The 18,778-nt window shown below is 35.6% G+C and overlaps 1 protein-coding gene across 2 annotated transcripts; it reads left to right on the plus strand.

Moving 5' to 3' along the window:
* Positions 1–4,520: 4,520 nt before the first annotated feature.
* LOC128994621 (small nuclear ribonucleoprotein Sm D3-like) lies at positions 4,521–14,898 on the plus strand. Of its 2 annotated transcripts, XM_054419291.1 has the most exons (4): positions 4,521–4,655; positions 10,588–10,759; positions 13,470–13,779; positions 14,523–14,898. In XM_054419291.1, exons 3-4 carry the CDS (start codon positions 13,494–13,496, stop codon positions 14,660–14,662), a joined length of 426 nt encoding a protein of 141 aa, XP_054275266.1. In that variant the 5' UTR covers positions 4,521–4,655; positions 10,588–10,759; positions 13,470–13,493; the 3' UTR covers positions 14,663–14,898. The 2 variants fall into 2 exon arrangements, with proteins under 2 accessions (XP_054275266.1, XP_054275267.1); XM_054419292.1 differs by lacking the exon at positions 10,588–10,759.
* Positions 14,899–18,778: the final 3,880 nt, after the last annotated feature.

Genomic DNA, 18,778 nt, shown 5'->3' on the forward strand with positions numbered 1-18,778 from the left:
CTTATCTTTATCTAGCACTATTTTGAGATTATGGTCTTAGTTTGTAAATGCACAATGTTAAAATGGGCTAAAAATAAAGTTTTAAAAAGCCCTCATAACTTTAGAATGAATCAAGATTGTTTTAAACGGTTTGCGGCATTGTAATCAGGGTAAAAATTTAGTTCGAAATAATGGGTCACAACCCCACCCTTACATTTGAAAAAAAATTTTGCATCCAATATGGTGGATCCAAGATGGCGGCCGGAAATGGCCACCTTGTCAAAATGAAGTACTTACTACCCAACAATGTTTGGAAGTGGTCTGGGATTGATATTTGAAAAAATGTAGAAAAAAGTTGGGGGGGGGGACAATTAAAACTCACCCTGTATAATTCCGTAAGTCAAATTTTTGTAAAGAAATTGTGAGTGACTGGATGGCCGTAGAAGGATGGGAGGGGTCTTATTTTAAAGGTCTTGACATGAATTTTGAGGGAAAACTATTCATTTTTCTTAATTATGCACCAAAAGGTTATTACAGAATAAAATATTTCACATTTAAATAGCATGGGAATCTAGGTCGTGTCTCCTTTGTTTACTTTAAACATGTGGTTTGACTTTATTTAAAGCATATGGTAAATGACTATTAATTGGCAATGACTATTAATTGGCTACAGAAGTTGAATTAATAGTCAGTGAAAGTAAACATGCGTGCAAATGAAAATGAAACAACATTTTGTGATTGGCTTCTACGCTTAGGTAATGGAACCATAGAGAGCAATAGGGCAACACCGGCAATTGACATCCCAGATAACTTTGTTCTGTCTGATTGTGCAATTGTACAACATATTTATGGCAACTCAATAAATCCAGAAAATATTCAAAACTACTCCAATCAAATAATTGTATGTCCTTTAAATGAACAATGTGATAATTTAAATGAAGAAGTATTAAAAATCATCGAAGGAGACTAGGCCTATAAGGAATACTACAGTAATGATGAAGTAGTTTCAGAAGACCCTACAGAGAGGTTGAACATACCAATTGAGTTTATAAATTCAATTACACCATCTGGAATGCCACCACACAAATTAGTTTTAAAAGTTGGTTCAATAGTGATGCTCAGAAGAAATATGAATGTCTGAAAAAAGTGTAAAGTTGGAAGTAATTACTGGAGTAGACAAAGGGAACATATTTTTCATACCAAAAATAAAACTAATATCTAAAGATCCTAATATGCCCTTTAAATTTACAAGGATTCAATTCCCATTGCGATTAGCTTTCGCTATTACTATAAATAAAGCGCAAGGCCAAACCTTCTCAAAAGTTGTCATTTATTTGAAAAAACCAGTGTTTACCCATGGTCAACTTTATGTTGCATTTAGCCGGGTAAAGCGGCCAGATGACGTTAAAATAGTAATCGAACCAAATAAAGACCAAGGAATGGACCAAAATGGATATATTATACAACAAATGTTGTTTTCAGAGAGATTTTGTTACTGAACTGAATTAGTATTTTACAATTTGGAAGATGACATTATCTCTATGTGTTGTGTTTTTCTAAGTGAATTTGTCTATATTCAAAGAAATGTATATACATTTATTTAATTAATAGTCATGAAGATTATTATTGAAAATGTTCTTTTGTTGTACATGATTATATTGTGATTTATGATTATATTACATAAATTTTCTAATCATAATACATGATTGTATTATGATTAGAAAATTTGTGTTATAAACACACCACATGAAGAGTCCTTTCGAATTTTTATCCTAAACAGAGTGGACATAAAAATGAATTATGCAGGTATGTGATAACTATTATACATAATTATAATACACAAAAAAATTAAACGATAATTCAAGGTAGAGTACGGTAACCCATGAGACAAATAATGTTTACAAAATTAGAATATATTACATGTATATAGGGGCTATTGCCCCTACAAGCCACTAGTTCAATGTAAAGATTTACTGATTTAATGGAAATTATATATTACTAGCTGTAACTCGCGGGCTTTGCCCCGTTTAACTTCTTAATTTTCAAGATTATCTCGTTTTATGGCTCAATCACGTCCGGTTGATGTTTGTTCGCTACGCTCACTCACCTTTAGGTTGGAGCTCGTTCGCTGCGCTCACTTGCCTTCAGGTTAGCTCGTTCGCTACGCTAACTCCCCTCCAGGTTGAAGTTCGTTCGCTACGCTCACTCACCTTTTGGTTGCAAATTAGCTGTTTTCATAAATGTAAAAGAAATAATAGTGCTGCACCCTGTTGGTAATCCTTGTAACTTTAATGCTATTGAACATCATAGAACAGAACCAACTTGTTTAATTGAAACAGCTGTTAAGATTCAATAATTCCATTTCTCATAAGGTTAACATGGGAAACTCCAGAGCCACTGGGGCGGAGCCCGAAAGGATTTTTGAAATAAGAATATGCCTATATGTTAGTTAATCGGGAATGTGAGCTATCATCATGCCAAATTTCAGCCCAATCCGTCCAGTATTTTTCGCGTTCACTTGTCACAAACATACATCCATACATCCATACATCCATCCATACATCCATACATCCATACATCCAAACATCCAAACTTTCTCATTTATAATATTAGTAGGATTTACTATTTAAATTTGGGTTTGCGTACATATTGCAAAAGAAAAAATCGAGAAAGCCTACACAATTTGATATATTTCACCACCAAATAAGAAAAATGAATTGACACAGTGCTGTTGTATTTCTTGAGAAATCCTTGAAAGAACCGATTTTCAAACTATGGAAACATGGAAAAGTCATAGAACGCCACCAATTAGAAATGGGGATAGTTTTTAGGTTATTAGGTTTATTTTAGGTTATAAGCCTATAATAAAGGAATGTCGCCAAGATGATTCCTATACAAACGGTGAAGAGAATGTTAGCCGAAGGGAAACAGAAGGAAACCTCTACTGTATTAACTTTGTGATGATTGCAGCGGAAACTCCTCTTAATTAGGCTAAGTAAAATTTGTACAACAAGGACATTAAAAATATTATGTTTTATTTTGATCAAAGTCAAGCGGTTTTGGAATTACTACACCCAAGAAACATTTAATTTTTTATAAAACTTTCACTAAAGCGCTCAATTATTATTCACAGTTAAGGGAAACGAAAATCATCTGAACAACATCAGGCGGCCTTTTAACTCTACATTTTTTCAGGTAAATACAATTGACGTTATTACAACAACTAATTTTGGCAGACAGGTTATGCATAGGAATGAGGAATTCAGGTAGTTCTTTAGTAATAATGTGAACAAATTATACTCTTATTTAAGTAAAAAAGTAAAATAATTATTTGTAAAGACATACTGGCAGCAATGACGAATATAATCATGAACAATCTCACTCGGCTGGAGTTCTATTTGTAGAAAACACTAAATAATAGCCTTTGAAAAATTATAAAATACAGTACCAGTTTATTTGTTTTATGGTAACTGTAGGAAAAATATAATGTGCATCTCAAGTGCAAGTGCAATTGCCTCACTCGAGAAATTATTCTGAGTAAGTATTTCCTTCGAGTGAGTCAATTGCTCCCTTTGCTCTTTAGTTGCACAAATAACTATTGTTCCTATCGAATCGACTATTAGCACAGAAAATATACTACTATAACCCTGGTTATAACTGGTTGTAGTAGTATGTTTTCTGTGCTATTAGTTCTGTTCTAAAGAGGGAGGACTCAGGAGACTTGGGATTTGAAGAAGAAGAAGCCGCACCGATGTACCGTTCCGATTCCAATTCCGCTGTGCCACGGCGCGGTGGTGGGGGGTTGTGGTCCTCCATGAACGGTCTCGTTTCTATTCATTTCATTCTCCTCATTCAAGTCCCTAATCCATCCATTCCAAATACAGTAAATGCAATTCAAATTTCCATTCCAACCTGTTTCTCCACTTAAACAGACGAGTCCTCTACAGTTTAGTAAGTTAGCATTGGTTATGGATAATTTTAGCTTATTCGTAGATTCTAAAGTCTACTCAATAACACATTCATGCTCAACAACACAGACTAGACTAAAAATATTTAGGGGTGGCTCTAGAGGGTAGGCCCTGACCGCGGCCGTGCCCTGACCTACGCAAAATTTTGGTAGATATTTCATAATCATAAATAAAGGAAGAAATTTAATTAAATGTAAATAAAAAGAAAACATTTAAACTCATTATTTTGCTTTTACATTTTTAAATTCCCCCTTTTTGTAACCCCACTATTCCGGCTTAAAACTTTTCCAGGCCCAAAAAAAAAATGTTTCTTTGATATGGAAGATTTTCATGGTGGAAGCCAACATGGAAGATTTTCTAAATTTCACAAAACACACTACGAATCAAAGACTGACTTCTCATACGTGTTTAGACACTGCATGTTTAAAAAGCAAGCCTCCTAGCATTCATATGTAAAAGAGAAAAATAACATTCGGCAACGAACGGGCAAAAGTAAACGAAACGAAACGATTGAATTGAAATACGATTGAAACGAAACGAAACGATTGAAATTGAAACCACTGAAACCGGTGAAGGTGAAGGTGAAACAAACGTGAAGTGTGCGTTTTCGCTTGAGAATTTACATAATTGATACTCTTCATAATATAAGGTTACTGAAATATTAATAATTCAACAGTTCCGTTGATTGTTAACTACTCCCTTCATTACGTAAGTTATAAGTTACTGTAATGCACCTTAGTTCAATAAATCTAGTTCTATGGACCTGGGCTATGCTGACTTGCTTCTTCATGCTTTTCAATCTTTCTGAAGAGCCTAAAGTTTATTTCTTTTGACAACTGCCCCAAAATCATGGAATTTTGAACTGTGATTGTAGTTAAATTCAGCAATAGTACAATTTCATCAAATGTGCTAGGTCTAGGCTAGGTTTTTTATCCTATGTTCAAGAATTTTAATTATTAGGCCTACCTAGGCCTAGGCCTATAATTTAACTTATTAGCCTAGGCCAAGAATACTTTTTTAGCCGTTGCCTGTGTAACAACAGGTCAACATTAACACATTTGCTGCTACAAAAAAAGTTAAATATTCTTAGCGGACCTAAACAGTAACTTAATAAGTAGGCCTAGTGATGTGATGAGTCGGGTACTTTCCTGACTCGAGTGACTCGACTCGCCAACTGCCGTGAACTCGAGTTACGAGTCGAGTCAGACTCTACTCGAAACTCGACCCGTAACCAATGCATCATGGGAGTCCGCAACGACTCGGTGTCGACCAATAGGGTTATAGTTTTGTGAGTCGGCCGACTCGGTAGCGGCCAATAGCGTGTCAGCTTTACGAGTCGACTCGAGACGTTCCGAGTTCGTTTGAGTTTGGCATTCTCCGTACGAGTTCGTTAGTTTTGCGAGTCGGCCGACTCTGTACCGGCCAATAGCGTGTTAGCTTTACGAGTCGACTCGACTCGACTAGAGACGTTCCGAGTTTGTGTGAGCTCGGCATTCTCCGTACGAGTCCGTTAGTTTTGCGAGTCGGCTGACTCGGTACCGGCCAATAGCGTGTCAGCTTTACGAGTCGAGTTGACTCGAAACTTTCCGAGTTCGTGTAGGTTCGGCTTTCTCCGTATGAGTTCGGTTTCGTTTTGCGAGTCGGACTCGTTACGTTACGAGTTTGTTTAGCTTCGGCAATCTCCGTACGAGTTCGTACCAACTCGAGTTGTAATTGAGATGACTCAAGTTGACTCGACTCGGGCCTAGACTCGAGTCAACTCGACTCGCCAACTCAACTCGTCACATCACTTTACACATCACATTATATATGACATCACATTAATAAGCTTAGCTTAACTTAAGTTAGGCACATAGGCCTAGGTAATAGCTTGAAACTCTTTAAGTTACTTAACCCTAGCAGTGGCCAATGTTAGAAGTAGGGAATGGCCAACCCATTTTGGCGATTTTGCAGACATTTTTTGAAAATTCAAGAAAAATCAAGGGTAGGCCTACAGTTTCTTAGCTGGGCTAGGCCTATGCTAATATTGATTAAAACTATCGATTCGATTAGTAAACCTTCATGCGATTTTTTCACCATCAGCAAGTTTGGTTGGTTAGGTTAGGTTATGATAGTTTTATTTTATAATAAAAATATTTAAAAATATCGATCATTAATCAATATTTTCAATTTGATAGTTTCAATCAATTAGCATAGCCCAGTTAAGAAACTGTACCCAAAATCAACCCTACAAGTAACTTAAACCTAGGCCTAGCCAACCTTATAGGCCTAGGCTTAGTTAATTTTGTTCGGAAAGAATAGGAGAATTTAGAAATAGTAATAGCCTATAACTTAATAATGATTTAGATAGGCTAGTGTATTTTTTCGATAAAGTGAAAAAAAAATAAAAAAATTAACTTAAGAATTTTGTTTTGAAATTTGAAAAGCGGCCTCAGTATAATTGTTCAAAAGATTTTGTATGGGAAATTCATTCCTATACATTTTGTAGGCGATCTATTGGCCTAATCTATATATATAAAATCCAATGTATGTTTGTATGTTTGTCCTTTATGGACTCCGAAACCGCTCAACAGATTGTAATAAAACTTTCAGGCATTATTTATCATTATTCAAGGATGGTGTGTGTGAAGTTTTGTGCAGATCCGTCAAAAGGGCTCTGCCCCAGTGGCTCTGGAGTTTCCCATGTTAACCTTATGAGTACTCATATTTAAATGGAATTAAAGAATCTTAACAGCTGGTTCAACCAAGCAATTTGATTCTGTGATGTTAAATAGCATTAAAAAGTTAATAGGTTTACCAACAGGGTGCAGCACTGTAATTTTTTTTAATTTATGAAAGGTGAGTGAGCGTAGCGAACGAACTTCAACCTGGAGGTGAGTTAGCGTAGCGAACGAACTAACCTGAAGGCAAGTGAGCACAGCGAACGAGCTCCAACCTAAAGGTGAGTGAGCGTAGCGAACGAGCTCCAACCTAAAGGTGAGTGAGCATAGCGAACGAACTTCAACCAGGACGTGATTGAGCCATGCGAACGAGTTCATCTTGAAAATGAACGAGCATTTGACATAAAACCACATTAGGACAGGACGACGTCTGTCGGGCCAGCTAGTTCCCTATAAGTTTTTGGGGCGAAATATAATAACAAACGTAGAACCGAAAAAATTGAAAACCTTAGGCCTACAGTGTTAGTTTGTGTTGTAAAAAGTTATATAATTAATAAGTTGTTTATATTAATAACTAGCAGAGCACCCGTCCTTCGTACGGGGTTGGCATATAAAGCCCCCCATACACTATCGAACATGCCACCCGACCTGACAACCTGACCTGACGACGGACCCATCATCCAACCTGACTTATGTCGGGTGTTTCCCACACACTATCGAGCATGTTACCCAACAAGTCAGGTGAAATATTAGTTCTTAGATGGATTTTGAGACGACTGTTAGCTGTTTCAGGGTGATTTTTAGCAATGGTTTTAGGGATTTTTAGAGCATATGGAACTAGGCTCTTAAATTTTCAATTTTATTTTTAACAAACTTTAAATCACATTCTGGATAGGGGTACAGTTCCTTGCACTTTCCCATCAGGATATCGTGCCCATATGTGCATGTTTGTTGCAATAGAGTTTACTTTTGACAGCCCACAACGCCTTCTAGTCTCTGTAGAGTTAAATAAATTCTGACCAGAACTGTTTATTATTATTAAATGACATTATGGAAAAATGGGACGGTTATCACATCACGCACAACTCGCTAAATACAAGTTTGCTGGAAACTGTGGCCCCAATGTCAGGCGGACGGCTCGAGTCGGGTGGTGCTATCGGACCGAGCATCCGACCTGACATATCCGTCGAGCATGTCGGGTCGGAACCCACACACTGTCCAATATGTTCGACAAGACGTTGGATCCCGACATGTCCGTCCAACATGTTTGATAGTGTATGGGGGGGCTTAAGTGTAAAATGCTTATTGCACAGTTATACTCAAGCTTTGCGTTTGCAATGGGGGGAGGACACAGTTTGATAAAATTTGGTTCATAAATTTACGGTATGATATAGTATAACACATCTACCATTGCCATAATGTTCTACCATTGCACCTAAACAATACAAAAAAATAATTATCAAACATTCGCACAATATCACAAATTATTCATTAATTTAAAAACTCAAACCTAACTGTAAACAATCCTACTTTGACAGTTCTCATTGTGTATCACAGCTTTTTGTTGCTGCTTAGTTCAAATTAGCTGTTGTCATATATGCACAAACAAAATAATAATAGTGCTGCACCCTGTTGGGAAACTTTATGACTTTTTAATGCTATTGCATATTATAGAACCAACTTGTAAAGTTGAAACAGCTGACTAAATTCTTTAATTCCCTTTAAATATGAATACTCATAAGGTTAACATGGGGAACTACAGTCCCACTGGGGCGGAGCCCGAAAGGATTTTTGAGATAAGAATATGCCTAAATGTTAATAGGGAATGTGAGCTATCATCATGCCAAATTTAAGCCCAATCCGTCCATTAGTTTATGCGTGATTGAGCAACACACAAACATACACACAAACTCACAAACTTTCAGATTTATAATATTAGTAAGATGATATACAGTAGGCCTAGAGTCCCGCAAACTCAGCACTGGATAACCCGGCAGTCTGGATAACTCAACCATCACCTGGCTCAGAAAATTAGTGATTTTTTGAGTCCGAGTTAAACATGGACACAAGCCAGCTCAAGTATAGGCCTAATCATTTGCAATTGGTACTAAGGATTTTTTATACAGTCCAACCTCAGTATAACGAATCTGAAGGAACCGAACTGAATATTCGTTATATCAAGGATTTCGTTAAAATGAGGTTCGTTATATAGAGGTTAGGTTTGAAGGAATTTCGCTAAGTCGAGGTTCAGAACCAGCGTCGGTCAATATAGGCCGGGATTTGACCTCATGAAAACACAATTAAATTAGCATAGGCTATAATACTTTACAGTACAGTGCTCATTGTACAGTAGAACCTTCTGTATCCAATAGTCAATGGTAGAACCTAAATTATCCGGCATAATAAAGGTGAGGGATCTTGAATATTGCGCAATCATGACAATGGCATTGACCTTGGTACAGGTTAAAAACTGTAAGTTTAAAATCACAGCTTGTTCTAACCCTCCTAAAACCTAGCCAAACACTACATTGCGTAGTCATAAACCATGTAAAAAACAAAACAAAACAGTAGAAAGTTTTGTAAGCTACTGACTGCTCCGTGATAGGCTGGTAGGCTACTTACAGTACAGTACTGATTTATCACAACAGAGGAATGTCAATAATAATCATTAATTATAGCATTAGTGTTGCTAGTTGAAACAAATCGTATTGAAAACAATAAATTATTAGATAAGTCATTATAAAAGTGCATATTCATAGCCAACTTAAAGATAATAAAAACACTCGTAAATTAAGGGTTAAGGGGGGGGGGACTTTAGGGTGATTTTGTACAAGTTTTGCAATTTCATCCTTAGCTTCTGTACAACCTACCATTATATTTTGATTTATGTTGCTACAAAAAACATTTACATAATTCAATAATGGCAACTTAACATTTGGTTTGTGTTTAAAGTAACACTCACTGTTACTCAAATCAATTACCATACCAGTATTCTCAATGAAACTTGCCCCTAGAATGATGTTCCAAGTTACATTCTTGCCTAAAAAGTTGACATACCAGGAAAAATTATACAATTTTATTTTTACAGTACAAGTTCCTAGAATGTCTATTGCTTCTTTTGTTGCTGTGTAACAATTGTTATTATTATTTGAGTCAATTGTAAAACTTTTAACACATTTGCTAGCCTTTAACTTGTTGAACATACTTTCATTCATAATGTTAACTGAGCTACCTGTATCAATAAGTACAATTTCTTTTACTTTAGAATTAAATTTTACTTCTAACTTTGGTAATTGACACCTCAAACTACTTTTTTGCCATGCTTTGTAATTTAAATTATTTAATCTCCTCTTGACCTTGAAAAATTCTTTCTTCAATTTATTTTTTTCATCTAACTTCTTCTTATTATTAACTTTTACATTCTTGGGTTTGGGGAAGCAGGGAAAGATCCTCTCCCCCTTCCTATCACGTTTTTTGACTCTTGGTTGTTAAAATTGCTTCTCTGACCGTGAAAACAATTTTTAGCGATATGCCCTATTCTGTTGCAGTTATAACATTTTCTTTGATCTTGTAAATTGTTTACAAAATGTCTCTTACTATTTACTGATTTTCTCTCAAAATCACTAAATTTAACATTTTGCACATGAATACACATTTTATCTATTTCTTCAAAATTTTTAGGGTCACTCATGAATACTAGTCTAGCCCTATCTTCCTGGTTTATACCTAGTTTGATTATCTCAACTAGGTCTGATTCACTATAGTCTAAGTTTAAGACCTTAGCACTTTCCCTGATTTCCATTGCATACACTGATAAAGGCTCGCCTATTTTTTGTGACTGATATTTTTGAATGACTACAACAACATCACACCAAACTCCCATAACATCACAGACAGTCTATCAGTATTACAAAATCAACTCCTCACAATCATCACACCACAGTCAGAAGTAACATATCTAAATGGCTTGATTTCAACAGTTATGAACACCCACCCTTACCCGTCTGAAGAAGAGAAAGGTCAATTGAGATTGCCTAGTGTGTATCTAGACGCCCTTCTGAAGACCTCCGACTCACCCAAAAAGACAACATCTCCGGAAAGTGATAAGAAAGAAAATACTTCTAAGGACACAAAAGAAAAGGAGAAATAAGTGTAAATAAATACTCGATCTCTCTCTAGTATGTAGTGTAGTAGTAGTTCCTTGACAGAAATGATTCTTGCCATTTCAGTATACGTAGACTTAGAAAAAAAAAAAAAATGTTGTAACAAAACTTTGGTTTTAATTTAATTTCTTCCTAAAATTCTTGATTATAGCTTCATTACAATTAATTTTGATAAATAGGTTTTATGATTGGAAATAATATACTTAAATTCTTCACCATCATTCTTTAATTTAAATTGCTTTTGGTTACCAACAATCATGTGCCCTAAAAACAAACAAATTTAATAGCTTTAAAATATAGTCAAAGTTTAAACATTGTTCTTTTATGGAACCGATCTACTAGATGAACTAAATGTTTTAACTTTGACTATATTTTAAAGCTATTAAATTTGTTTGTTTTTAGGGCACATGATTGTTGGTAACCAAAAGCAATTTAAATTAAAGAATGATGGTGAAGAATTTAAGTATATTATTTCCAATCATAAAACCTATTTATCAAAATTAATTGTAATGAAGCTATAATCAAGAATTTTAGGAAGAAATTAAATTAAAACCAAAGTTTCGTTACAATGCAACATCCCAAGACGAAAATTACCCGAGCAGGGTGATGCCGAACAAGTTGTGTTTTGACAGTTCCCAAGTGTCAGCTGCAAAAATCGTGCCGCGCCTAAAATTCATTTGATTTCTAATCGTCGTGACATTGTTATATTAACTGCTACAGGGTTTGTTTATATAATAAAATGAAATTCAGAATGTGATCTTTCGCATGTTACATATTGTTCAATCAGAGTTGATTATAAGCGGTGTTTTCACCGTTTAAAAAAATGTCGGCCCATTTTAGCATACTACGCTCGTTGGCCACTGCTAGGGTTAACTAGGCCTAAATGTTGTCGAAATATGGTACCGTATCAGCAAAAATTCCCTGCATCAGATGGTACCGGATATGACGTCAAATTCGAGCCATCAGCGTTGACAAACGAAGCCACGGCAATCTTCAGGAACTGGAATTGTGAAAAGTGTCAAGTATCTTATATTACTGCACAAGAGTTAATGAAATAAAAGTACATGTAAATGTTCATAATTTATACAACCCTCCACCCACCCTTGTCCATGTTTTCTTTATGGTGTGTGGTGTCATAAACGCCTGTCGGACACAAAGCTGGTTCCCCAGGACACTGAGCACAAATTTACTCGGTTCTTGTGTACTTGTGGCCATTTGCATAGCACATCTTGCACCTTTTTCGAGCAAGATTACCCTTTTTGCATCCCTTTTGGCCTAGCGAACCTACTATATATGTCTATGCTATTTATATAGCGACAACTGACATCTATAATGTAGCCTAAGCTTTAGATTATAACTTCGACACATTGCCGCAAGCCTTTAGTCCTGCTCTGCCTGGCCTTTCACTTAAGTTTTGGTTTCCACTTGAAGCTTGCCATTATCATTTCACATTTCTTGCCTAGCTTAAGTATAAACCCTAAACCTAGTCTTGTTACTATCTATCGACCTTTTATTAAATTGTACTCAATAAAATTAACTTAAAGATCTGAAATGTATAATAGTGTTTAAAAGCACAGAGTTTATTACCACGGAAATTTTTTAGTGATTTACTCTTTTGGTAACTTGTACCTTTGACTACAGTATAACTAAATAGGCCTACAAGACATCCCATTCCCATTCAAAAGTTGTCACCAATTTTCTAAATCAAAATCGTCGTAGTTCTTGTGAGCCATCGATAGATTGCGCTGATCTAAATCACTAAATTTCTGTTGAATATACAAAATTTTTAACAAAGTCAATCTAATGTATAATGACTTATGGTGAGCTAGGCCTATAGCAACAACTGTTAACCTTATCAACTTGAACTGTTAACCCATCAACTTGGTCAGCAACAATAAATAAGGTAGAAAGTGGAATTTTAAGTCCCTTATTCATTCTGAGACTGGCTCATATAACTATGGGATGTCTACTTCAGTACCGGTATCCAATAGTCAATGCCTGTACACAGCGCCATAGACAAAAAAGGATTAAATATAGGACTGTCAGCCGTGCTACGGTTACCATAGGTTCTGGTCACCCCGCTGGGAGCGCCGTGTAGTTATGTAGCGTGTATGCCGTAACTATAAGGTGCTCCCAGCGGTGTGCGCCAGAACCTATGGTAACCACAGTACCACTGACGGTACCAGTATATATTTAATTCTTTTTGTCTATGACAGCACCCAGTAAATTAGGCCGGACTTAAATAAATCATTATTTTAGATGTTGCCTTGTGCCCTATTATTTTAGCCCAAAACTAATTATAATATTGAACTAAGTAAGAATATTAATAAGAAGGTAGAAAAGCTTTTACTTAAATTTTTAGGTGGAATGTAACTGATTTTTATATATTCCGTTTATAACCTATGCTTAAACAGTATTCACTATCCTAAATTATTTATTTATTCCGTTTTTATTAATTTTGTAAATGATTTTAAAATGCTCATAAACTATCACAGTAAAAATGTTAACTTAGTTCACTGTATCCTTTCATTTTCTGGAATCACGAATCCTCTTCTATGCAGTCACGGGGACTTGTGAATCGTCCAGAAGTGTGTTCATGGTTGAAGATCCTTATTAAGTTAATCTACAGTTTCTTCCCTGTTGAAATATTTTAAAAGAAAACCTTAAATTTCAAATAATATTTTATCTATTGATTGCAGGCTTGACCGTAGCAAAGACACAACATGTCTATCGGAGTACCCATCAAAGTCCTACATGAAGCAGAAGGACATGTAATTACATGTGAAACCATGACAGGTGAAATTTACCGAGGCAAGCTAGTTGAAGCAGAAGACAACATGAACTGTCAGATGACAGGCCTTAGTGTTACGTATCGTGATGGGAAAACCGCAACTGTTGAGAATGTTTACATAAGAGGGTCAAAAATTCGATACCTGATACTTCCTGACATGTTAAAAAATGCTCCTATGTTCAAAAGAGCAGGGAATAAAGCTTCCAGTTCTGGAGCTGGTGAGTTAAAGATAGTCAATAATTTAACAAGTGTTAAAATAAGCCAATATTACAAATTTTATTTTTTATATTTCATACAAATATGCCAAATGTGGTTGTAGCCGATTTTTTCAAGTTCTCTGTTGCAGTTAGCTGCAAAATAGTTTTTACTGTAGAGAGAGATTTTACCAGTTTGGGATGGGAAGTGTGTGGCTAACTGGTTTTTTTTCAGGTAATCGGTCGTTTACGGGAAAAATAGAATCGGCAACAACATTTCAACTTTGATTGATACATTTTTTCGCCTCATTTTATGAGTTTAATAGGGATTGCACAGTGTCTGTTTTGCTTCTTTTAAAATTGGTAGCCTATGGAAGAGGAGGACACAGTTATTTTTTTGGCTTTTGTTTTGGTTGAATATGGACGTTTTGTGTTGAAATACACGATAAAAGACGTAAAAAGGCATAACTCAGAAAAATTAATTAGCTAAATAGAGAATATAATTAAAAAAAAAAAACTGTGTCAATGGGGTTAGTCACATAAACCATCACATAATTTTTTATAGTTTTAGATGGTAGCTCTCTCAGCAAGAAGCTCATTCAACTTCATAAATGTCAAGTTATATTGAATTCAATAGTTCATTCAATAAACTATCCTCAGTCCTGAATTTTACAAAATGGCAACATCAGTTCCAAATGGATGGAATGTCCATTGCAGTCTCCTAAAGTCCTATATATAACCCGGTGCTAATGTTGTGATTGTTGTAGGACGTGGCAAGTCAGCCATTCTGCGTGCACAGGCAGCTCGAGGTAGAGGAAGGGGAGGCCCATCACAGAGAGGGCAGGGTCGACCCAACTGGCAGGGCGGCAGTGGTGGGGGCGGTCGTGGTGGACAAGAACGCCGCTGAAATTACCAACCTTCTATTCAATAATCTAGATTTTAAGAATGTTTATACTTTTCCTTTAAAAATGTTGTTTATTGTTTCTGCTCAGTAATTAATTTTCATCAATTTCATTTACAGTTGACACAACATTAATTTAAATCTGTTATTTTAAAGAAGTAATTCCATTGCCCGTTTAAACATTTGTATTCGTACAATTTACAGTAATTTTGTATTAAAATGTGTTTCTTATGATAAACCAATTTAAATGTCTTTTCTTAGTCCTTTTATTTTATAAGAAGGTAAAATATTACTGTAGAGCATCTTCTGAAGTGTCAAGGGCATTTAGTTTCATTATGCAAAGTCAATGGTAAATGTCATCTTGTTGGTATTAAAGGATCAGTCAGTGATAAAGTTTACTATTTATACAACTGAATTGGCTTGTGTCAAGCCTTCTCAATAATTCTACAATCATAAATTAATGTCATGACGTTTAAAAATGTCTGTTAGTTCAAGCTGATGTACATTTCTTGCTTTTGGAGTTAATGTAGGGTATACAAAAATCACTTGAAAAATTGAAATGCCTTTAGATTGTCAAGTTGGCATAAATTATAGGTATTTTAACATTGATCAAATACTTAACATGTTACTAAAGTTGGTTGTAATTTCTTGTGTGCAGTTGGATTGTCCAAAAGTCACCACAAAATGAATACCTATAATCAGTGTTCGATTTGTAGTAATTGAGGTGCCGGAACTGTAACCTATTTATTGTGATTAGTACCTAATTATGCCAATATTTTTATCTCCCCGAAAGAGAGGTACCGGAACTCCGTGCCGTCGCGTTTCCCTGCAGATCGAGCACTGTCCATAATAAATCAACATTTGAATATTATACAAATCTGAGAAAAATCATGAATGCTTCAATGTTACAGTTTTGTCCATCTGAGACTGCCTTGACTGTGAAAACTTGGTATGGTCTTGATGGTGATTGACACCTAATTGATAAATGTTCCTGGTTTTTATTTTGACTTTTTGATTGAATAGACTTTAAAATAACTTTCATCCAAATGACATTAAGCTTAAAATAAGCAACATAGCCATTTTGGCAACCACAATAAAGCCTTATTGTCATCCGATCAACAGTGACCGCTCTTGTGGACATTTTTTAGCACATTGACAACTTGAATGATATGGTAAAACAGACAAGTACATCATAAGACCAGAGACTATTGATCATTTGGCAAATACAATATTGATATTGTCATGGAATATATTTGTGAGAATTCAAGTCACATATAAAGGTATTAAAAAAAATATCTACATCAAGTAAAAAACAATAATTTTCGAGGCATTTTTAATTCAAAATTACGATAAATAAAGAGTCATTTTAGGAGTGCTACCGGTACACTATAAATAGACTAATATAAACTAAGCAAAGAAATATCGGGTTTGATCCAAACTCTAAACAATTAAACAAGAGGGTTCCCACAAGGCTCAATCTTAGGATCTAAATGCTTTGTTTACAGCTGATTCCCCTAACCAGGTCAGTGAGTTTTCAAAGCTGTGTGTTTGTAGATGACGATGACACCGAATGTACCAATGCACACAACACCATTACCAATACACTGCCTTTAATATTACCAGTGCCAATTTTGAAACCTCTCTATCTCCAAAACAAATAAATTTAAGGAAATCAAAATTTGAATATTAGCAACATAAAATTCTTGAGAAATTTATATAGGGGGTTTGTTTTAAACCCACGCTGCATACAATCCTCCTGCATACGATTAGCTGATTACCTCCTTCCTCACATATACCAGCTAAGCTATCGATGGGTCCAACCTCGATCAGGAACTGTTCTGGCCTCAATTGAAACCGACCGTCCCTGAGAAACGCCATGTTAAATCGAGCCATGTACGTCGAGTTAAGGGTCTTGAATGAACACCACTAGGTGAGATCACTTTTGGGCTTGAGGATATTAGGAGATAGGACTTAATATTTACATGAGACCTGGGCGCCCCCCACTCCTCAGCGTCCGAATCTACACTGATCAAAATACTTATTACACAGATGCAACTGCAAGTGCAGGCTAACTAAAGGCTCAATCAAAGCTTCAAACATTTTTCTAGCTAATTGTATAGAGTGTGGGTACACATTTTTAGATTTAGCTATACCAGTGAGTGAATACATACTTTATTGTATTTGACTTCAAGGAGTCAATCTTGACTCTTGCTTTGCTTGTAAGGCTGAAGCAATGGTCGACTTCGACATTCTTGTAATAGAGTCTGCCCCTTCCCACCAAACAAGGCTGATAAATTTGTTTTGGATACTCTTCTATGAAATTAATTTTGATATCCAAATGGATGTGTATGTGCAACGATTTCAGAGAAAATAAATGTACACACTGGCTTCACAAATCACAAGTCATGTCTTAGAATCATGGCTTAATATACTCATACAAATGTTAGTTCTGGAATTTTAAGGAAAAAAAAACTTGTTCTGTTCTGAATTAAATTACGTGTCTGTAGTGATCATAGATAAAGGAAAGGGTCTTGCACCAAGTGCAATTATCAAAGACACTGTGATTGATAGTACGCTCTTGCCTAGAAGTTACTTAATACTTGAATACTTGTAGTTTCCGTCCGTAGTCCAGGGCAGGAATTGGACAGGTCAATAGGTTAGGTATAATAGGCTAATAATAAAAAATAACTTAAAAGAAAAATCACATCCTAGACCAAAGGGCTCTGTTTTATGAAATTTAGAAAATCTTCCACATCATATAAACCATTTTTTTTTCAGGAAAGATTTGATTTCTGTTTTGAATTTTGAGATTTTTTGAATGTTTTGAAGTTGTTTTGGCAGTGCTTGGAAAAGTTTTAAACCGGAATAGTGAGGTTTTTGTTCAAACAATATTAGCCTGATGTGTTGTTGAGCATGAATTCCTTTGTTTCTAGTGTTGTATTTGTGATCTATGAAATGAGGTTGAATGTGTTGTGATTTTATGTATGCTACTGCTTCGTAGATGAATATGCATGGGACAGTCAAGAGTCCAAGCTGGATGAATGCATCTCTGCAGCTGGCATCTGGTGGCATGCCTAGGATGGTTCTTATTGTTTTTTTTTGCCAGACCAAAACTGTTTCCAAATTCTTTTTGGTGGAAGAACCCCACAAAATGATGGAATATGAAATGTACTGCTCGAACAGTCCGTGATAGACGAGCCTGGATAGAGCATCGCTGCCGTATGACCTCATCCTACGTAGAATGAATAGCCCTCGAGCAAGCGATATCTCTAATCCATAAATGTGCTCGCCCCATCCGAGTCTATCATCCAGCCTCACCCCTAAGAAGTCAGCCGTTTTTGATTGTTCAGTTTGATTCTCTCCTATAAATAGGTTCGGAGTCCTATTATTTTTGGAATTTTGCTTTTGTGCTGTTTGAAAACGCAAATAGTTCGTTTTCTGGGAATTTAAACAGAGTTTGTTTGCTTCAAAAATTTAGAAAGATCTGATTTTTACTTTCTCCCCCTATACCATAGTATATGGAGAAAGTATTGTTTTCGTCAACATTTTCGAGTTTGAGTTTTGAGTGGATATATTCGTTTTGGGTCCCCCTGGACCCAAAAAAGTGGTTTTCGAAGTGATGTCTGTGTGTGTGTGTGTCTGTGTGTCTGGATGTGTACAGAGCTAGAGAATACACCTGTGGTCCGATTTCGATGAAATTTGGTATGTAGGTTCTAATCCATGGTATCTCCAGGCCTTTTTTGTCATTTTTTTGAAGTTTTGATTTTTAATGGGGATTTTCCCATAAAAAACCGGAAAAATCAATTTTCTCAAAAATGGCGTGAACGATTTTGATAAAAATTTAGTATTTTGTAGCCCTTTAAACTCTGAACAAAATAGTACAAATCTCATTTCTCTAAAAATTACGGTTAGAAAGTTATGGTAAATTATGTTTTTTCCCCATAAAAACCCCATAAAATAACGAAAAATAGGATTTTAGAAAAAAATCCGGTTTTAATTTATAGTTTTTTCATTAAAAAAAAAAATAATTTTTAATGGGAGTTTTCCCATAAAACCACATAAAACAATGGGAAAATAGGATTTTCCCAAAAACGGCCCGAACGATTTTGATAAAAATTTGGA

Source organism: Macrosteles quadrilineatus, unplaced genomic scaffold (assembly GCF_028750875.1).
Source record: "Macrosteles quadrilineatus isolate MER2022 unplaced genomic scaffold, UCM_ALF_1.0 Scaffold_5__1_contigs__length_97177068, whole genome shotgun sequence".
Lineage (NCBI taxonomy): Eukaryota > Metazoa > Arthropoda > Insecta > Hemiptera > Cicadellidae > Macrosteles > Macrosteles quadrilineatus.